At 54.2% G+C, this 17,050-nt stretch overlaps 6 protein-coding genes across 6 annotated transcripts; 5 read left to right on the forward strand and 1 right to left on the reverse strand.

Moving 5' to 3' along the window:
* Positions 1-293: 293 nt before the first annotated feature.
* LTS14_006586 (uncharacterized protein) lies at positions 294-1,913 on the forward strand (the record flags this gene model as incomplete). The annotated part of the gene is made up of 2 exons (XM_064839282.1): positions 294-319; positions 464-1,913. The coding sequence occupies 2 exons, from the start codon at positions 294-296 to the stop codon at positions 1,911-1,913; spliced, it is 1,476 nt and encodes a 491-aa protein (XP_064693024.1).
* Positions 1,914-2,402: 489 nt separating this feature from the next.
* LTS14_006587 (uncharacterized protein) lies at positions 2,403-4,410 on the forward strand (the record flags this gene model as incomplete). The annotated part of the gene is made up of 2 exons (XM_064839283.1): positions 2,403-4,095; positions 4,145-4,410. The coding sequence occupies 2 exons, from the start codon at positions 2,403-2,405 to the stop codon at positions 4,408-4,410; spliced, it is 1,959 nt and encodes a 652-aa protein (XP_064693025.1).
* An 804-nt stretch (positions 4,411-5,214) lies between these two features.
* On the reverse strand, positions 5,215-8,154 carry SPA2 (component of the polarisome; the record flags this gene model as incomplete). The annotated part of the gene is made up of 1 exon (XM_064839284.1): positions 5,215-8,154. One exon carries the CDS (start codon positions 8,152-8,154, stop codon positions 5,215-5,217), a length of 2,940 nt encoding a protein of 979 aa, XP_064693026.1.
* A 1,101-nt stretch (positions 8,155-9,255) lies between these two features.
* LTS14_006589 (uncharacterized protein) lies at positions 9,256-9,948 on the forward strand (the record flags this gene model as incomplete). The annotated part of the gene is made up of 1 exon (XM_064839285.1): positions 9,256-9,948. One exon carries the CDS (start codon positions 9,256-9,258, stop codon positions 9,946-9,948), a length of 693 nt encoding a protein of 230 aa, XP_064693027.1.
* A 1,041-nt stretch (positions 9,949-10,989) lies between these two features.
* Positions 10,990-14,577, forward strand: HMG1 (3-hydroxy-3-methylglutaryl-coenzyme A (HMG-CoA) reductase isozyme; the record flags this gene model as incomplete). Its single annotated transcript, XM_064839286.1, has 2 exons — positions 10,990-14,120; positions 14,199-14,577. 2 exons carry the CDS (start codon positions 10,990-10,992, stop codon positions 14,575-14,577), a joined length of 3,510 nt encoding a protein of 1,169 aa, XP_064693028.1.
* An 875-nt stretch (positions 14,578-15,452) lies between these two features.
* On the forward strand, positions 15,453-16,893 carry UTR2 (putative glycosidase CRH2; the record flags this gene model as incomplete). The annotated part of the gene is made up of 2 exons (XM_064839287.1): positions 15,453-16,029; positions 16,091-16,893. 2 exons carry the CDS (start codon positions 15,453-15,455, stop codon positions 16,891-16,893), a joined length of 1,380 nt encoding a protein of 459 aa, XP_064693029.1.
* Positions 16,894-17,050: the final 157 nt, after the last annotated feature.

Here is a 17,050-nt window from a genome sequence, read left to right on the forward strand (position 1 = left end):
ATTAGAAGGCACAGCTTTGCTATCGCAATGGCTTGACTCGAGACCCATGACAAGACGACCGGAAGCATTGTGAGAAGGTCGGATATTTCTAGCGGGTCAACAACCGCCGACCCTGAAACTGCCACCAAGCTTCAGCCGACCATTGGTCTGTGAGCCGCTGTGGCTGTTGAAATGCTGACCTGCAGGAAGTCGACTCCTATTTCTAGCACTGCCGCAGCCGCTCATCCCAATACTAATGTTGTGCCTCCGTTAGAAATTGGCCACTACACCTCCCTTGCGGTGACACGCCGGTCATGTACGCGTGGAGGTTCTGGCTGAAGTGAGTTTTTGGGGTTCTACACTTTCTTTCTTTGACATAAAGCGCGAGAGCGACCATCCTTTGAGCACACTGTTCCCTCCCGTTTGTCTGCAGCCATTGACTCCCTTTTGTCACTTCCTCGACCTGATACAAGACAGACGGCAGGATGCTGTCCTCCATCCTGGCGACCACGCTCGCAGCACTTTCACTTCTTAGTGTACCCACGGCATACGCAGCAGACACAAACAGTAGCTCGATTCCCGCCGCGGTCTTCTCGTACACACCACCCCACAACGAATACAGCGACACCCAATTCGTCTTCGCCCTGAATGTCGATCAAGACAAGCAAGACGTCTACTTCCACATGTCTGCCCCGTCAGGAAATGACTGGATGGCTGTAGGATTTGGGCATCAGATGGCAGGAAGCCTCATGTTCGTGGCCTATGCTAGTCAAAATGGAACGGGCATGACTCTCAGCCCAAGGGTAGCTACAGGACACAGCGAGCCGAGTTATTACGACAATATCAAGTGCACAATGGTCTATGCCGACGACCTGCCAAACAGCAACATCGTCTCGAGTGGGAACAATTCTACTATGACTGTGAACGCTATGTGTAGCAACGCAACGAAATGGCTTGAAGGCAGCCTCGATTTCACCAACAAGGCTCAGCCATTCGTCTTCGCCGTGGGACCTGGCTCACCTGGTGGCTCAAACCTGCAATCCAACTCTATGACTGCTGGACTACGCAGGCACGAAGCTTATGGTACCTTTACCATGGACATGACGAAAGCTGTATCCTCCACAGACGTCGGTGTGCCTCGTCCGAACAGCTCAGGATCGTCTTATACTCAGACGGACGCTACTTTTCAAACCGCAAAAGCAGACAACGACCCAGCACCCGCCATCCATGCGCTGATCATGTGCGTCATGTTCGTCATCGTCTTCCCTCTAGGAGCTCTCATCCTCCGCGTCTTCAACCGCGTCTTTCTCCACGCCTGGGTCCAAGGTCTCGGGTTCGTCCTAGTGACGATGGCCTCTGCCGGCGGAATCGTGATCAGCATGCAGTATAATCGCAGCAAGCATTTCGCCTCTGCCCATCAGATCATCGGGATCCTGCTTTTCCTCGCTCTGCTGTCACAACTCGGACTAGGGATAATACACCACCGTATCTACAAGAAACAGCAAAGACCAACCATCATGGGCAAGATCCACAAGTACTTAGGACCCGGCATCATCCTTTTCGGCGTGATCAACGCACCCCTTGGATTCGTCTTCGCAGGAAACCCACATCTCTGCCTACCCTATATCGTCATCGTCATCCTCATGGCCATCATTTACCTTACCGTCCGCTTCGGCTCACGAATCTGCTGTCGTGGTCGCAGACAGAAGCAACAGCAAAGCAACATGGGACCCGCGGGCGCGATGCCTTCGGGACAGGATGGATACGTCCAGCCGCAGTTTGGAGGGCCGGCGCAAGGAGCGGCTTATATGCAGGCGCCTCCGGCTTATGGGAGAATGCCTAGTTATGGGTCTGAGGATGTGCCGTTGAGGCCTTATCAGAGCCAGTCGAGTGGGATTGGAGCGCCGCCGGCTTATCCTAGGCCGATGGTGTAAATGTGCTTCTGTGTTGTCGTTTTGGCGAGGAGCTCTGGCGTCTCTATATAGGTCGGATCAGTTCTTGGCAGTAAGCATGCAGGACGCGTGGTCTACACTTGTAGATGTATAACGTCATCTGGCGTTAATTATGAAAACTACAAGACGATCTGACTCTGCTCTGTGACGGTACTATGTCTTCAGTACTATTCTTCCAGCATCGAACAAAGTTCATACTCATTGCACTGCCACATATCAACGCCACATATCAACGCCACATATCAACGCCACACGCTGCGTCAGCAGTATTGCGTGCATGAGCATTTCCCGGGAGCACATGCGAGACAATCTGAGATTCGGGGCGTCAACACATGCTCTTTGTTTTGTTGCTCAGCCATGCTCCTACCATGCAACACTTTTGTCTGCTGATCGACTAGGCCTCAATCAAAAAGCGTAAGCTGAGCACATCAGCGACGTCCTTTTGCGCAATCAACAGTGATCGCTCCCACGATGCCGTCCATGAGCGAGACAGCGCCTCCCATGCCTGCGACTCCATCAGAGGCGGAAGGACCAACAGTAGACCACCATCAACATGAGGTGGAAGAGAAGGAAGCTTATGACTACTGGGGCTATCTGTTCAAGCAAGACAAGACCGGCACTGATAAGCTCAAATCCCTCTTACGCGGACTGAAAGAGTGTATGAACACGCAATACAACACCGACCACGTGCACGGTGACAAGACGATCGACAACCAGCCCGACCTGACACCAGAGCAACTGGCGCATTTCTACCGCGAGTTGAATGGAAACTACGATCAGCTATTTCTTGGCACTCCGAGCGAGAGCATAGCCTTCATCTACAAGAGTTTAGGATGTCTCCATAGTCTTCAACCTCAGTCCTGGGCGCAGAGTACGGCGTTCACGGACCCTACTGTTCCTTCATTGAAGACTGAAGGGTGGATTATGTGGCAGACTATCCAACTCCTTCTCGGCCCGGACGAGCATAGTCAATTCATTATTGAGGCGGTGCAGAAATGGGATCTTAAGGATCCTGTCACCGGCGAGATGTTTCCGAAGGTCCTACCGAGGAGGTGCTTTCCGACGGAGCCGGATCGGCATATGGTCATGTGGTACGAGGGTGTTTCGGAGCGGTTGAGGAAGGAAGCTGAGGATGAGGAGAGGTCGAAGGAGGTGGAGACGGAGCGGACGGATGTAAGGCGACTGAGGCACAGACCTAATGTGCCCGTCTCAGCTGCTGCGAATGCGGCGGCGGATGAGCTGGCGACGCAACAGCATTTGACTGATGATGAAGGCTCGGTTGACAGTCGTGGACCTGCCTTGGCTTACTTCCGGAACCCGCTGTACAGGCATGTCGATGGTCGACCAAGTATCATTCGACGGAGCAGTAAGAGGCCTACTCTCAGCCCGAGGCCAACAATGGTGGACAAGGGCAAAGAAGCTGCAGCGACGATGGGCCATGTCATCCGAAACATCGGCTCGCCGAATCTATGGGATGGGCCTCGCGGGACTAGTCGTCACTCTAGTAGAGATCGACGACGGCGTAGTACGCCCGATCATCGACACCCGATGCACTATCCTGGTGATCCTACATCGCAGCAGATCGGCGGTGCAGGTGCATATGATGGTGCAGCGGGAGGTCCGGCTGGGCTGAGTCCACATGATCAACGATATCGACGAAGACGGAGCTCGCAGCAGCCGGAACAGCCGGTTGATTCTGGCGACGAGGCATTTGATGGAGATGAGAGTAGTGCATACTACTCACCTCGACCTACACCACCGTTACATCCTCACGGCCATGGCGGCCATCATCAGCATGGCTCGCAACAGCACAGACGTGCACCCAGCGACGCGCATCGACCTGGCTCGAGGGACTCGGCAGCCGCTGGACTTAGACATTCGAGGAGCCATGAGCCGACGCCAACCCAGAAGGAAACAGGCGACTACTTCGAAGGCTATGACGATCCAAACAGGCGCCGCAATAGTGCTTACGACTCCGCGCCTAGTGAAACCCCGCCAGCAAAGGGAAGTAATGCAGGTGGTGGCTTCGGACCCAGCGCCTCACCGCTCTTTGCGACCCACGTTGCGAGGCAACCACAACCACAGCCTGGGCCTCTCGGTGGCTATCCTCCTCATCAGCCAGCCGGCCGTCCACATCCCCGCAACGACGAGCAGAACTACACGGGTCTAAACCCACGACGTCGTGCACAAGATCAGGACCGGAGACCATATAGCCAGAATCCTGCTGACTCGGATCGTCGACCCATGGATCGGAGGTACGAGAGCCCCAGACGTGCGAGATTCGACGATGGACCTCCTGGTGGAGGTGGTCCTGCTGGACACGGACGTGGCGAGCGACACGAAGAAGATGGTGCTCCACCTGGACACGGCGGAAGGCGTCAACCACCTGGTAGAGAAAGAGGAAGAGAAAGTGGAGACGACAGATCTTACCCACCTCCCTCCTCTTCAGACGCAGGGAGGCAAAGTCGACCGAAAATGACGAGGTTCGCTGGGCCGGAGGATGATGATGAGGGTCCGCCCCCGCTGTCGGACAAACGAGATCGCCGCGGGGGTTCGAGGCAGAGAGATGATCGGGATGATCGGGACAGAGATAGGGATAGAGATCATGGTCGTGATGAACGGGATGGTAGGGATGGTAGAGGTGGGAGGGATGATAGGGAGAGGGAAGGTGGAAAGCATGGTGGGAGACCGCCGAGGCCCGTGAGTGGGGTTGATGGGCGGAGGTATGTTGATCCTTTGAGGAGGGATTGATAATATTCCAGCTGGGCTTGCAGCAGTAGCAGGGGTAGGCATCAGAGACATACATGGGAACCACGATACTTGACGAACCATTTCCATTCACGAACCTCTTCCTTAACTTTGATTGACACAGGCTTGTAGTTGAACTCGTTTAGATCTCATCGCCATCCCTAACTTTTTATTGCTAGGCCATTTGAATGACAGATATCAAGGGACGGAGTAGGTGGTGTATGAATGATTCTCAATCGAGACGTTAAAGTCAACATTATGCACCGCTACACAACGCTAAAATAGATGCTCGGTCCAGATGATTGTCCCAAGATAATACGCTGCAGGGCTAGCATACACCACATAACTCCCAAGACCTCCATCTCGTCACCTAGACCGAACACACCGCGGAACCCATTCCACATCCACCACAAGGGCTACTATCCAAGCCCCAAGGTCCAGCTGAAAAAGTGGTGGTATCATGCCCCATCCCCAAACACCAATTTCCTGCGCCCAAAAAACCTCTGCGACAACCAGGATTATCTATCTCCCCACCCTACCGATAAGGATCATATTCCCCCTCCCGTTGCCCCTCTCCATCATGTCCAGCCACTACAGCGTGCACCTGCTGCTGTGAAGGCAACGCCTCCGTCTCATCAATACTATTCTTCTTCCCCCAGCCCCCAAACCACCCATTCGTCTTCTTAGAAGTATTACTCCTTCCCAGACTCAACGGCGCTGGTGATGCCGCGGCGGCAGCAGCTTTCGCAGGCGTCTCACCACCCGCTGCTGCTGAGGTTGGGACAAGCATGGTTGCTGGAGCAGGAGCCAGAGCCGAGGGAGGCAGATGCTGATTATGCTGATACGCATCACTAGTGGAAAGCCGATCTCGGTCATCGTAGAAGGAGCCGATACTATCATGTTGGAGTTTACCAGCTAGAGAATCATTGACGCTAGGAGCAAGGGAATGCATATTCGAATAGCGATCCTCGTCTCCAAGATCAGATTGGAGTTCGTCTTTACTGCTGGGCTTGATACCCACAGCTTTGATCAGTTCCACGACCGAAGCGGTGAGGTTTGAGGCTGCGGCGTCCAGGAGAGCGACGGGGGAGAGGCCGTGCGAGGTAGCGTGCAGTTTCGTGGCGGTGATGAGGCTGTTGGCTGTGCCTTTAACTCTGGCTTGCAGTTTTGCTACGCTGTCGGTGCCGCCACCACGACTGTGCTCGCCGTTGGGGCTCATGGGTCCCAAGGGACTGGGGCTGGGAGTGGGATAGCCATCCGTGCCGACTGCGCTTTCGATAGCATGGACGGAGATGGCGATGTGTTTCACACTTTGCAACATTGGCTCCGTTTCCTGCTGCCGCGCCCCTTTCAACAATTCATCGATCGCAAGCTGGAACCTCGTGACGTCTACATCCCTCACCAAACCACCCTCGGACACTAATCCTTCTTTCCTGAGCAAGGAGCCGGAGTCGAAGGATGTCTGGAGTCCCAGTCCCATGGTCGAGGCTCGAAGGTGTCTATTCTGCGCCTTCACCTTAGTATACCGATGTCGCCACTCTTCATTCTCGCGCTCCAGTTGTGTCACACGCGCAGCGAGCCGTTCTTCCGCTTCGATGGCTTGGTCATTCTGTCGTGATAGATCGCGCATTTCACGAAGATACAGCATAGCCCCATCTCGAACCTCATTCGTCAATTTCTCCTGACCCACCAGCTCATCTTGGAGAAGTTCAATCCGGCATTCGTAGTCGCTCATATCCACGGATTTGGGTCGGTTGTCCTGGTGGTCCTGCAGTTGGCGGCGCAGCTCGTCGTTCTCGGCTTGGTGGGTTTGAAGTTGGGTATGCAGATCTGAAGTCTGGTCGTGCACATTATCGAGCTGAGCGCGCAAGTCGCCAATGGTCATACGATGCGAATCACCCATTTGCGATTGGAGGCCGCCTAGTTCCTGCTCATGTTGTGATCTCATGTCGTCTAGTGCTCGGCTGTGCTGTGATTGGAGGCCATCTAGCTGCTGCCCGTGTTGCGACCTCAGATCTTCCAGTGCCAGGTCGTGCTGTGATCGAATCTCATGCTCATCTCGATCCTTGTTGCGCTTAAAGGCTTCGAGCTCTCTCTGCAGATCGTCATGCAATCGCTGAGCATCTAGATGCTTTTGCTCCAGCTCCTCACGCAGATCATACCACTCGCTGCGTTCCCGACTGATGCCATCTTCTCGCTCATGACCCGAAGACTTTATCCTCTCAAGTTCCTGCTCCCTTTCAGCTAGGCTATCGTTCATGCCCTGGAACTCATGCTCCTTGTTCATGGCTGCACCCTCCAACTCTTCGAGCTTCTCCCTCAACTCCGCAATCTCAGCCTCCTGCGCCTCAATCTTCTCCTTGTCTTCCGCACTCGCAGTACCAGTAGGATCAGGCAACTCCTTGTCCAGATCAAAAGCATCCTCATCGTCATCATCGTCATCTTCAACCATAGTGCTCTTGTTCGGCACAATAGTGTTACTTTGCAACGTTTTCGGTAAAGGTCGGTTATAATTCGAACTATCGCTTCCGCCCGTAGGAGGCCTCCCGCCCGGACCACCAGGGCCAGGACTCGCAGGTCGAAAACTTTGATATGGTCCACCAGGAGGTGGCGGCATACCGTTCATCGGCGGTCCACCCATTGGTGGTCGTCCTCCCATACCCGGTGGAGGACCGCGATAGCCTCCAGGTGGTGGTGGACCGCCTGGTGGAGGTCTCATGCCGTTGCGACTTGGACCTCGAGCAGAGCTGGCAATGCTGGATGGTCTCTCCATATCTTGACCAATAAAACGTGGTATCCTTCGTTCGAGCTCGTAGAAGACGTCTGTCGCTAGTTGCCTAAACCGCTCGACGGGTAGAGTGCTGAGCTTTTGCCGTGCCTGGTTGCGCTTCGGGTGGAAGTTCTGTCTTGGGAGGAGTGACTTGGGCACGTTCTGTACTCGTCCTGTTCGATCGTCCTCTCGGCGCAGTAGCTCGTCGTAGACATCCGTGCTGAGCTCCATGAACTGCGTGACTGACAGTCGCAACAGCTTGTCCCGTGCTTTATTGGGCTTGATGTTCCCATGCTGATCGGCGAGATGCTGAGACAGATACCCCTTTAGCACCTCGTAATGTCTGCTCAGCGCCGCCTCATTGTCGGGTTTGAAAGTACTTCTCCCACTATCTGGTCTGCTGCCAAACATCCGCCCGTCGCTGCTTCTGCCCACTGAGCTCGCAGAGGAAGGCGGTCTGCCTATACTGCTGCCACTGGCCGATGGTCGCGACATATCTGTGCTGCCACTTGGGTGTTGCGAACCGGGCAGTGAAGGAGGACCAGGTCGCGCTGCCCCGTATGGCCCGCCTGAGTATGGTACGTCGCCAGTCGTGCCCATGCCGGCAATGCTGGGAGGAGATGGGTAGCGATTCGCATGGCTGTCATTGCTGCTCATGGAGAGCGGAGATAGCGGACCGCCAACACCGGGTCTGCTCATGCTCATAGTAGTTGTCGGCCGTGAATGCTTCCTAGCTCGTGAAACTCTCGCTGGCACGCGAACATGCGCGGTTGTAGTTGTAGTCGTGCTGGCGCGGTCGTGTCTTTGTCGCCGTGCCACCTAGCACGTGAGACTCGCTCGAGAGTCTGGCTACGGCGTCTGAGGTTGATGCTGAGGCAAGGAAAGACGTCTCGGAGATGTCTCAGGCCGCGCCTTGAAATCACCAGTCACTCCTTCCGCGTGCGTGTGTAACCTTCCGCTGCCCTCGTCTAAACCCCCAGTAATCGCGACAGAAAGCAAAAGAATGAATCCTCCGCTACTACCCGAACGAATCCTATGTGAGATGATCGTATGTACTCTCACGCCCTCACTATCGTTATCGCATCAAGAGGAGGAATCTCACAGAAGTGGTGGAAGTGAGTTTCACCCAGCATGCCGTCTGCACGACACCAAATCCCCCTGAACCCTCAATGCGCGGCTATATCGCGCTCAGCCAATCAAAGAGCCGTACCTGACAGGCGACATTCGAAGCTTTTTGGCCCCTGCATCGCCAGTAACGTTTCTGGCGTACGCTCCACTGAGTACGAATCTGCCGACTGGTTGGATTGTGTTGTGTTGTACGCTACTGTACACGATATTGGTCAAAGGCGTGACCGGAGAGGAAGGCGAGCGGGAGTGGCGAGGTATGTGAACGGAAAAGCGGCGAGAACAAAGAAGGCGTGAGATGCAATTATTGCTTCCAGAGATCAGGGAAGAATTGCCTTCATGGCAGGAACGGTGAGGTATGCTTATTTTCGCCCTGACTCGTCAACAAGCACACCGTCAATTCAGCGATGGCCTTTTCCTCAGACTATGACAGTTATAGAAGGACATTTCGTGTGCTTCATGAGAAGGTGTCGCGAACGGCAGAAACGCAGCAAGTTCTTATCACAGACAGCAGGTAGAGCAAGTGAGTAACGTCGCCCGTATCAATTTTCTTCTCTCCTTTTTCACAATCTTACATTCCATCCTCAACCATCGCCTTAGAACATCCAGTAGGGAGATAAAAAGAAAAGCACAACCAGGTTCTACTCGAGACACGAAGACAGCGGAAAAGCCATCACCAGCATGACTAGCCACGAAGGACCTTCAACTGCCTTCTGGAACGTAAATCTCCTACCATCACAACACACAACAGAATGCCCACCCTACCTCCAATACGCCTTCACCGACCTCAAAGACCAAGCCATTCTCAGCACACCCGACTCTTATTACCACCGCCACTCCTGGTCCCAAGTCACGGATCTCATAACCCGTAACCGTCTAGACCTACTCCAACGCGTCCCCAGCGATCTCCGCCGCTATCGAGAATACTGCTTCAAGATCGTAAAAGAACATGGTAGCATCATGTCCTTCATCCTAATCCACCGCCTCCACTGGACGGACCTCAAACCGTTAAGCGAATCACCCTTCCAGAATCCAGCGGATTACAAGATCCTGCAGAACGACTGGCCGTACGGCATAGATCTCCGAATCACGCACTTAATCATCTGGACCAAATCCTCCTTTCCCGAGGATCCGAGGACGGAGGATTTGACGGATGAGGCGAGGAGCGAGATCGATGCTTTTGTGAGCGAGGTTTTTATGGAGAGGGGGGGTTGTGAGAGGGAGAAGGTGAGGTGGTTTCGGAATTGGAATGGGTTGAAGAGTGTGCATGCTATTGAGCATTTTCACGTTTTACTTTTCGAGGCGGGGGAGGGGTTTGTGAGGGGTCTGACGGGGGGGGATGTTGCGTTGGGGAGGAAGACGGGTGTAGTGTAGTGCAATAGTAGATGTGGCGATGGTGGAGCCAATGGTCACGTGTGCGGTGGACGTACCCGACAATCGATCTCATAGATTGTGGACTGTACAGCTACTTCAACTCAACCTCGCTACCGGGCGTGGCGTATGAGTGCTAGTAGATTGCATAATCTGCCTTCGTTTAGGCATGCGGCTCTGCGAGTTCCGCCACAGATATCGTACGAGCAGTGGCGTAATACCATGCCGCGGAACGGCAGGACAATGCCGAACACACCTTGCCCTTTGCGCCTTTGCTGTTTCTGCGACCTCTATGTCTGGAGGAGAGTGTTGCTTGCAGTACTATAGAGCATATACCCAGTCCTGCACACCAAGTCAACCATCCAGGTTGCTCATCGAAACAATACGCGAACAGACCCGCATCAATCTCTCGTAGTGGACCCGGGACTCGACATATGGCAAAGGAGAGTTTGTGGGGTACATTCCATTGCAGCGTGGCGCAGTCCAATCAGAAGGAGTGAGTTACAGTACCTGAGTAACCTGACGCTGGGATCTGCTGGGATAAATTTCTCAGTGCCAGGGTTTTTTGCCTTTGAAGCACGGCTCGTTGACCGCTAGAGCTAGGTTCTAAAGGATTAACGAGGTCAACGAACTTGGTCGCTAGTAGAGGCCGCGGCGGGTGGATGGGATCGTCGTTTGGGATTGTTTGGTGGGAGTTCTTCGTATTGTTCTTTGACCAGTTCGTTGTTTTCTTTTATTGTCTCGCTCCTGCTTCTTTGGGATCGCTAGGCCAGCTGCGAGGTGACGGGAGTGATTACGAGGACGACGTCACTGGTCGTACCATTTTCGCCATTGGAACAGTCGTTGATTTCGTCAAGGGTGGACTGCGAAGCCAAACGTAAGATCTGTACCAGGCACATGATTGCACGAGTAGGAGGAGCATGAAGAAAGCCACGATTTAAACGTCCGAACAATACCAAGCTCTACCACGACCTCTGCCGCCCCTCCACCACCAACACCATCACCACTCTTCCCACCGACAAACCAGCCATGCAGCGTTTCAACATGCTGGGCTCGTTCATCCCCACCCGCTGGCGCCGCAACTACGACATCACCGACCCTGAAAAGCCCGGCTTCTACAATCGCCATCTGACTCCCTATCTGCAGGCCGTCTCGCATAAAGCCTGCACCCACCCCATCCACACCATAGCATTCGTGGCCATTCTCGGCAGCGCCTTCTATGTCAACTTGCTTGAGTCGGGCTTCTTCGCTCCTGATCCGGCTACGCTTGCGAACAAGGTTGACTTTGGGGTGCTCAGTGCTGGGAGCAGGAGATTGTTCTTAGGAGAGGAGACGGGATGGAAGTGGCATTTCGAGGAGAATGGTGCGACGGATAGCAGGAGTGTGGTCAGTGCCGAGGAATTGGCGATCTTGACATTGGCTTTCCCGGAGACGTATGGGACACCCAACACTGCTCCAATCGCTCAGAATGTGCCCCTGCCACACTCGAGCTCGGCAGAGCTGTTACCGAGCAGTGCGAACATCCTTGGTCCATTATCCTCGGACGTCACCTTGGCATTCTCCATGCCGTACACAGAAGTTCCGCGATTCCTGGACACGGCCAAGGACATGCCTGCTTCGAGCAATGGTATGGCACAAGCTGAGAACGAGACGGACGATGAGCCAGAACAGGCGCGATGGACGATGAAGAATGGCAAGAGGAGTGGACGGTCAGGGAACATGTTCGACTGGGCCAAGGACTCCTGGACTGCTTTCGTTGACTTGCTCAAGAATGCTGAGACGCTGGACATCATTATTATGTCTCTGGGTTATTTCATGATGTACTTGACGTTCATCTCACTCTTCCTGAGCATGCGACGCATGGGCTCTAATTTCTGGCTTGGGACAACCGTGCTTTTCTCCTCGGCCTTTGCGTTCTTGTTTGGGATTGTGGTCACGATGAAGCTTGGTGTGCCGGAGAATGTGGTACTGCTTTCCGAGGGCGTGCCGTTCTTGGTCGTCACGGTTGGGTTTGAGAAGCCGATCGTGCTTACGCAGGCGGTGCTTAGTGCGGCACTGCAGGCGAAGAAGCCAAATGGGCAGGGCAATGGAGATGCGCCACTCACTATTCAGAATGCAGTGGGCATTGCGGTACGGGAACGAGGCTTCGAGATCGTGCGGGACTACTTGGTGGAGATCGCCATACTCTGCGCTGGAGCAGCATCAGGAATCCAAGGAGGTCTGAGACAATTCTGCTTCTTGGCCGCGTGGACTCTATTCTTCGACTGCATCCTGCTCTTCACGTTCTACACTTCCATCTTAACCATCAAGCTTGAAATCAATCGCATTAAGCGCCATGTCACACTCCGCAAAGCACTAGAGGAAGATGGTGTCAGCCGTCGTGTCGCCGAGAATGTCGCCTCCAGCAACGAGTGGCCAAAGGATGAAAGTTTCCAGAGTAAGGATACCTACAGCATCTTTGGTCGCAAGATCCGGGATAGCAGTATTCCTCGCTTCAAGGTTCTCATGGTCACTGGATTCATTCTGATTAACGTACTAAATCTCTGTACCATGCCATTTCGAGGTACACGGAACAATTCACCTGTCACTACTGCTGGTCTTTCGAGTGTGGTCACTCAACCGCCGATGGATCCTTTCAAGGTTGCGGGTAATGGTCTCGACTACATCTTCACCAATGCCAAGCGCAGCAATCAGGCTGTGACCGTCACGGTCTTCAACCCGATCAAATACGAACTCCAGTATCCATCCGTGTCAGCAGCAGGAAAGCAGCACTCGGAGTGGTCTCTCTTCGATGGCGACTATCGAGAAGGTATGTTTTCTGCTGTTGGTGGACGTGTGGTGGAGAGTCTGCTCAAGAGCTTTGAGGACCCGGTTCTGAGTAAATGGGTCATTATTGCTTTGGCCATGAGTCTGGTGTTGAATGGGTATCTGTTCAATGCAGCGAGGTGGAGTATCAAGGATCCGGAGCTCGAGCAGGCGAGGGCGCAGAGTGTGAGTGGCGAAAGTGTGCGACTTACGAGCTCGCATGGGAGGCAGCTGAGCATGAATGGTACGGCGAGACCTCCTGTACTTGCCATTGGAGATGCGGAGGCTGTGACTGATGGTGATTTGGACGGAGCAGCTGTTCCTGGCCAGAAGAGGACGGTGGAGGAATGTGAAGCCCTGCTCAAGGAGAAGAAAGCGCCCTTACTCCATGATCAGGAACTCATCGACCTTTCCCTCCGCGGCAAAATTCCTGGATACGCTCTCGAGAAGACATTAGAGGATAAAACCCGCGCCGTGAAGATCCGCCGAGCGCTCATCTCTCGCACCCCAGGCGCACAAGCATTCACATCGAAGCTCGAGAAATCGAAACTGCCATACGAACACTTTGATTACGACCGCGTCTTCGGCGCATGCTGTGAGAATGTGATAGGCTATATGCCGCTCCCCGTCGGCGTTGCAGGACCCATAACGATAGATGGGAAATCCTATTACCTCCCCATGGCCACGACCGAAGGCGTGTTGGTAGCGAGTACGAGTCGCGGCTGCAAAGCCATCAATGCTGGTGGTGGAGCTGTCACAGTCCTCACAGGCGATGGCATGACCCGCGGTCCTTGCGTTGGTTTCGAGACACTTACCCGTGCTGCGGCTGCTAAAGTGTGGCTGGATAGTGTAGACGGGCAACGAGTCATGAAGGAGGCTTTCAACAGCACATCGCGTTTCGCTCGGTTACAGACATTGAAGTCCGCAATCGCGGGCACATACGTGTATATCCGCTTCAAGACCACGACGGGTGACGCCATGGGCATGAACATGATCTCCAAAGGCGTCGAGAATGCCCTGCGCGTCATGCGCGAAGAAGCCGGTTTCGAGGACATGGCCATCATCTCCGTCAGCGGCAACTACTGTACCGACAAGAAACCCGCGGCGATCAACTGGATCGACGGACGCGGGAAGAGTATCGTCGCCGAAGCCATCATTCCCGGCGAGATCGTACGGAGCGTGTTGAAGAGCAACGTCGATGCGCTGGTCGAGCTGAATATCAGTAAGAATTTCATTGGGTCTGCTATGGCGGGCTCAATAGGCGGGTTCAATGCCCATGCGGCGAATATTGTCACGGCGATGTTCTTGGCCACGGGCCAGGATCCCGCGCAGAATGTGGAGAGTTGTAATTGTATTACTGTGATGAAGAAGTGAGTACACCTAACAAAACATCCCAGGGCGCATGACAAACGACGAGATGTGGATGCTGATGTTTTTTTTCTTTCTAGTTTGAATGGCGCCCTACAGATCTCCGTCTCCATGCCTAGTATTGAAGTCGGCACGATCGGGGGCGGGACGGTCCTGGAACCGCAGGCAGCTATGCTTGATCTCCTCGGTGTCCGTGGCGCCCATCCGACTTCTCCTGGGGAAAACGCGAGACAGCTTGCTCGGGTTATCGGGGCTGGTGTTCTTGCTGGTGAATTGTCGTTGTGTTCGGCGTTGGCGGCGGGACATTTGGTTAGGGCGCATATGGCGCATAATCGGTCTGCGGCTCCCACTGCTGCTCCGAGTAGGGCGGTGAGTCCGGGACGAGCACAGCCAGTTAATCCGGCGGGTTTGGCTATGACGAATATTGTTGAGAGGGCTGGGCGAGAGGCGAGGCGGTAGTAATGTGGGAGGAGAAGATGTCTTGATGGTGTTGGTGGTCTGTTTTGCAGCGAAACGGCGTTCATGGAGATGGGAAAGAGCAGAGCATGTACATACCCGGTGCGAACCAAAAGGATGCATTGCGAGGAGCATAGCTTAGAGCAGCGAGTTTGTTCTGATAGAAGGTAACGCAAATGTATACTTTAGTTCAAGACGAGCGTTCTGTTTGTTCATCCTCGTCCGTGGCCACCATGCTTCAGCACACTGGACTACCGCATGGTGTGGACATGTCCTGTGCGGCAGTTCGATGGCAGCTAGGACAATCGTCACACACAGGCTCGAATTGAAAGATGTACTCTTGAAGAGGCAACATCGTGCCCTCGATTGCCTCTTCTTCATCTCGTATGCACAACCTCCACACTTGACGCCGTCTGAGATTCCATGTATAGCAACAGTGCGTGGCGAACCAATGAGAGCATGAGCACGTTGCTGAATGCGGGATAGTGTACTCAGAGTTTATGCAGGTGTCCCCTGTTCAACAACTCTAACGGGTCGCGCGGGCGTAGCAATCGAAGTTCGAGAAGAAGAACGGAGGGTGTGTGCGCGGCCTTTCGAGACACACCACCATCATCACCATTGCTGCTGCTTCTGTGCTTCCTCGACATTGGGATTATTGACTGTCGCTCGAATTCTGGTTCTCTGCTGTAATACTTTTGGACGGTCTACGCTTTGTGTGGCACGGGACGAACACGAGGCTTCTGTTTGTTTGGGGGTCTTGGAGCACAACAGTCTGATCAATACAACAAGCGCACTCGAGCGCTGAACAACAACCCGACCGCCTTCGCAACAAAGATCATCGCACAGCCATACACAACTTTTGGCGACCTACACTCACGATGAAGCACACGTACTCCCTGTCCGCCGCCCTCGCCGCCACTTTCTCCCTCACCCTTGCTCAGTCCGCCGCACCACCTACCATCCCGACTTGCGGCGTAAATAACCTCTGCGGCAAGGATACACCCTGCTGCTCGCAATATGGTCAATGTGGTGTAGGAGCCTACTGTCTAGGCGGCTGCGACCCACGCTACAGCTACGACCTGCAATCCTGCGTTGCGGCGCCCGTCTGCAAAAGCTCCGACTACAAACTCACCTCCCTCGACGATGTTCAGCAGAACAATGTCTATCTGGGAGACTCGAGCAACACGAACTGGGTGTCCTCGGGAACACCGGTGGTTTATAATAACCAGGCTGTCCTTCTCACTATGGCGCCTGATACCGTGGGCACGCTGTTGATGAGTACGCATTACGTGTGGTATGGACAGATTAGTGCGACGATGACGACGAGTCAGGGAGCGGGAGTGGTGACGGCGTTCATTCTGATGAGCGATGTGCATGATGAGATTGATTTCGAGTTTGTTGGGGTGGATCTGGAGCATGCGCAGAGTAATTATTATTTCCAGGGGATCACCGATTGTCAGTACCACCCAGGAAGGACGATTTTGAGATATGGGGCAATGCTGACATAGTGAACCAGATGACAACGAGCAGAACTTGACTGTGTCGAACACGGTTTCGAACACGCACACCTATATGGTTGACTGGCAGCCTGATGCGCTAACATGGTACATCGACGGCAAGGCCATGCGTACCAAGAACCGTAACGAGACCTGGAACGCCACAACGCAGCAATACCACTACCCTCAATCACCCTCCCGTGTCCAGCTCTCCCTCTGGCCAGCCGGCCTGTCCAAGAACGGTCAAGGCACAATCGACTGGTCGGGAGGCCTGGTAGACTGGAGCAGCCCCTACATGCAGAACGGGTACTACTACGCCAGCGTGTCAGAGGTCAAAGTAAACTGCTACAACCCACCTAGCGGTTTCGCCAACAATAATGGCAATAAAGCGTACTACTACGATAGCACGTTCGGTACAAACGACACCGTCTGCACAGGCAACAACAACACAGTCCTCGCCTCCTTCTTCGCCACAGGCGACAACATGAAGGAAGATCCCAACGCCTCCGCCTCCGCTTCAGCCAAGACCTCCGCCGCCACGGCCTCGGCTACTCCACAGACCGTGCCCGGTATCGCGGGAGGTGGAAACGCAGGTAATGCGGGCTCGACCACGGATACCTCGTCTGGTAGTTCGGGCAGTGGGAATAACCCCGGGACGAATGGCGATACGGGTTCGGGATCGAATCAGGGCGGTGGGAATACGCAGTTCTCGCAGGGTGTCACGCAGGGGTCGAGTTCTAGTCAGGCGGCGCCGGGGACGAAGGTGACGACTGGGAGTGCGATTGCGTTGGTGGGGTTTTTTGTGGCGTGTTTGATGCTTTGAGGGGGTGTCTGATGGGTGCGGATCTGGGTTTTTACGCATAGCGAGTGCTGACGAGGATGGGATATGGGCGTGTTTCTTCTTTGTCCATATGTTCTGTCGCAACGAATTAATGTTTGCTCATCTGCACTATGATCCTTTCCGCATCACGTGCCTTGAC

Source organism: Recurvomyces mirabilis (assembly GCF_035927965.1).
Source record: "Recurvomyces mirabilis strain CCFEE 5264 chromosome Unknown scaffold_17, whole genome shotgun sequence".
In the NCBI taxonomy this organism is placed as follows: domain Eukaryota; kingdom Fungi; phylum Ascomycota; class Dothideomycetes; order Mycosphaerellales; family Teratosphaeriaceae; genus Recurvomyces; species Recurvomyces mirabilis.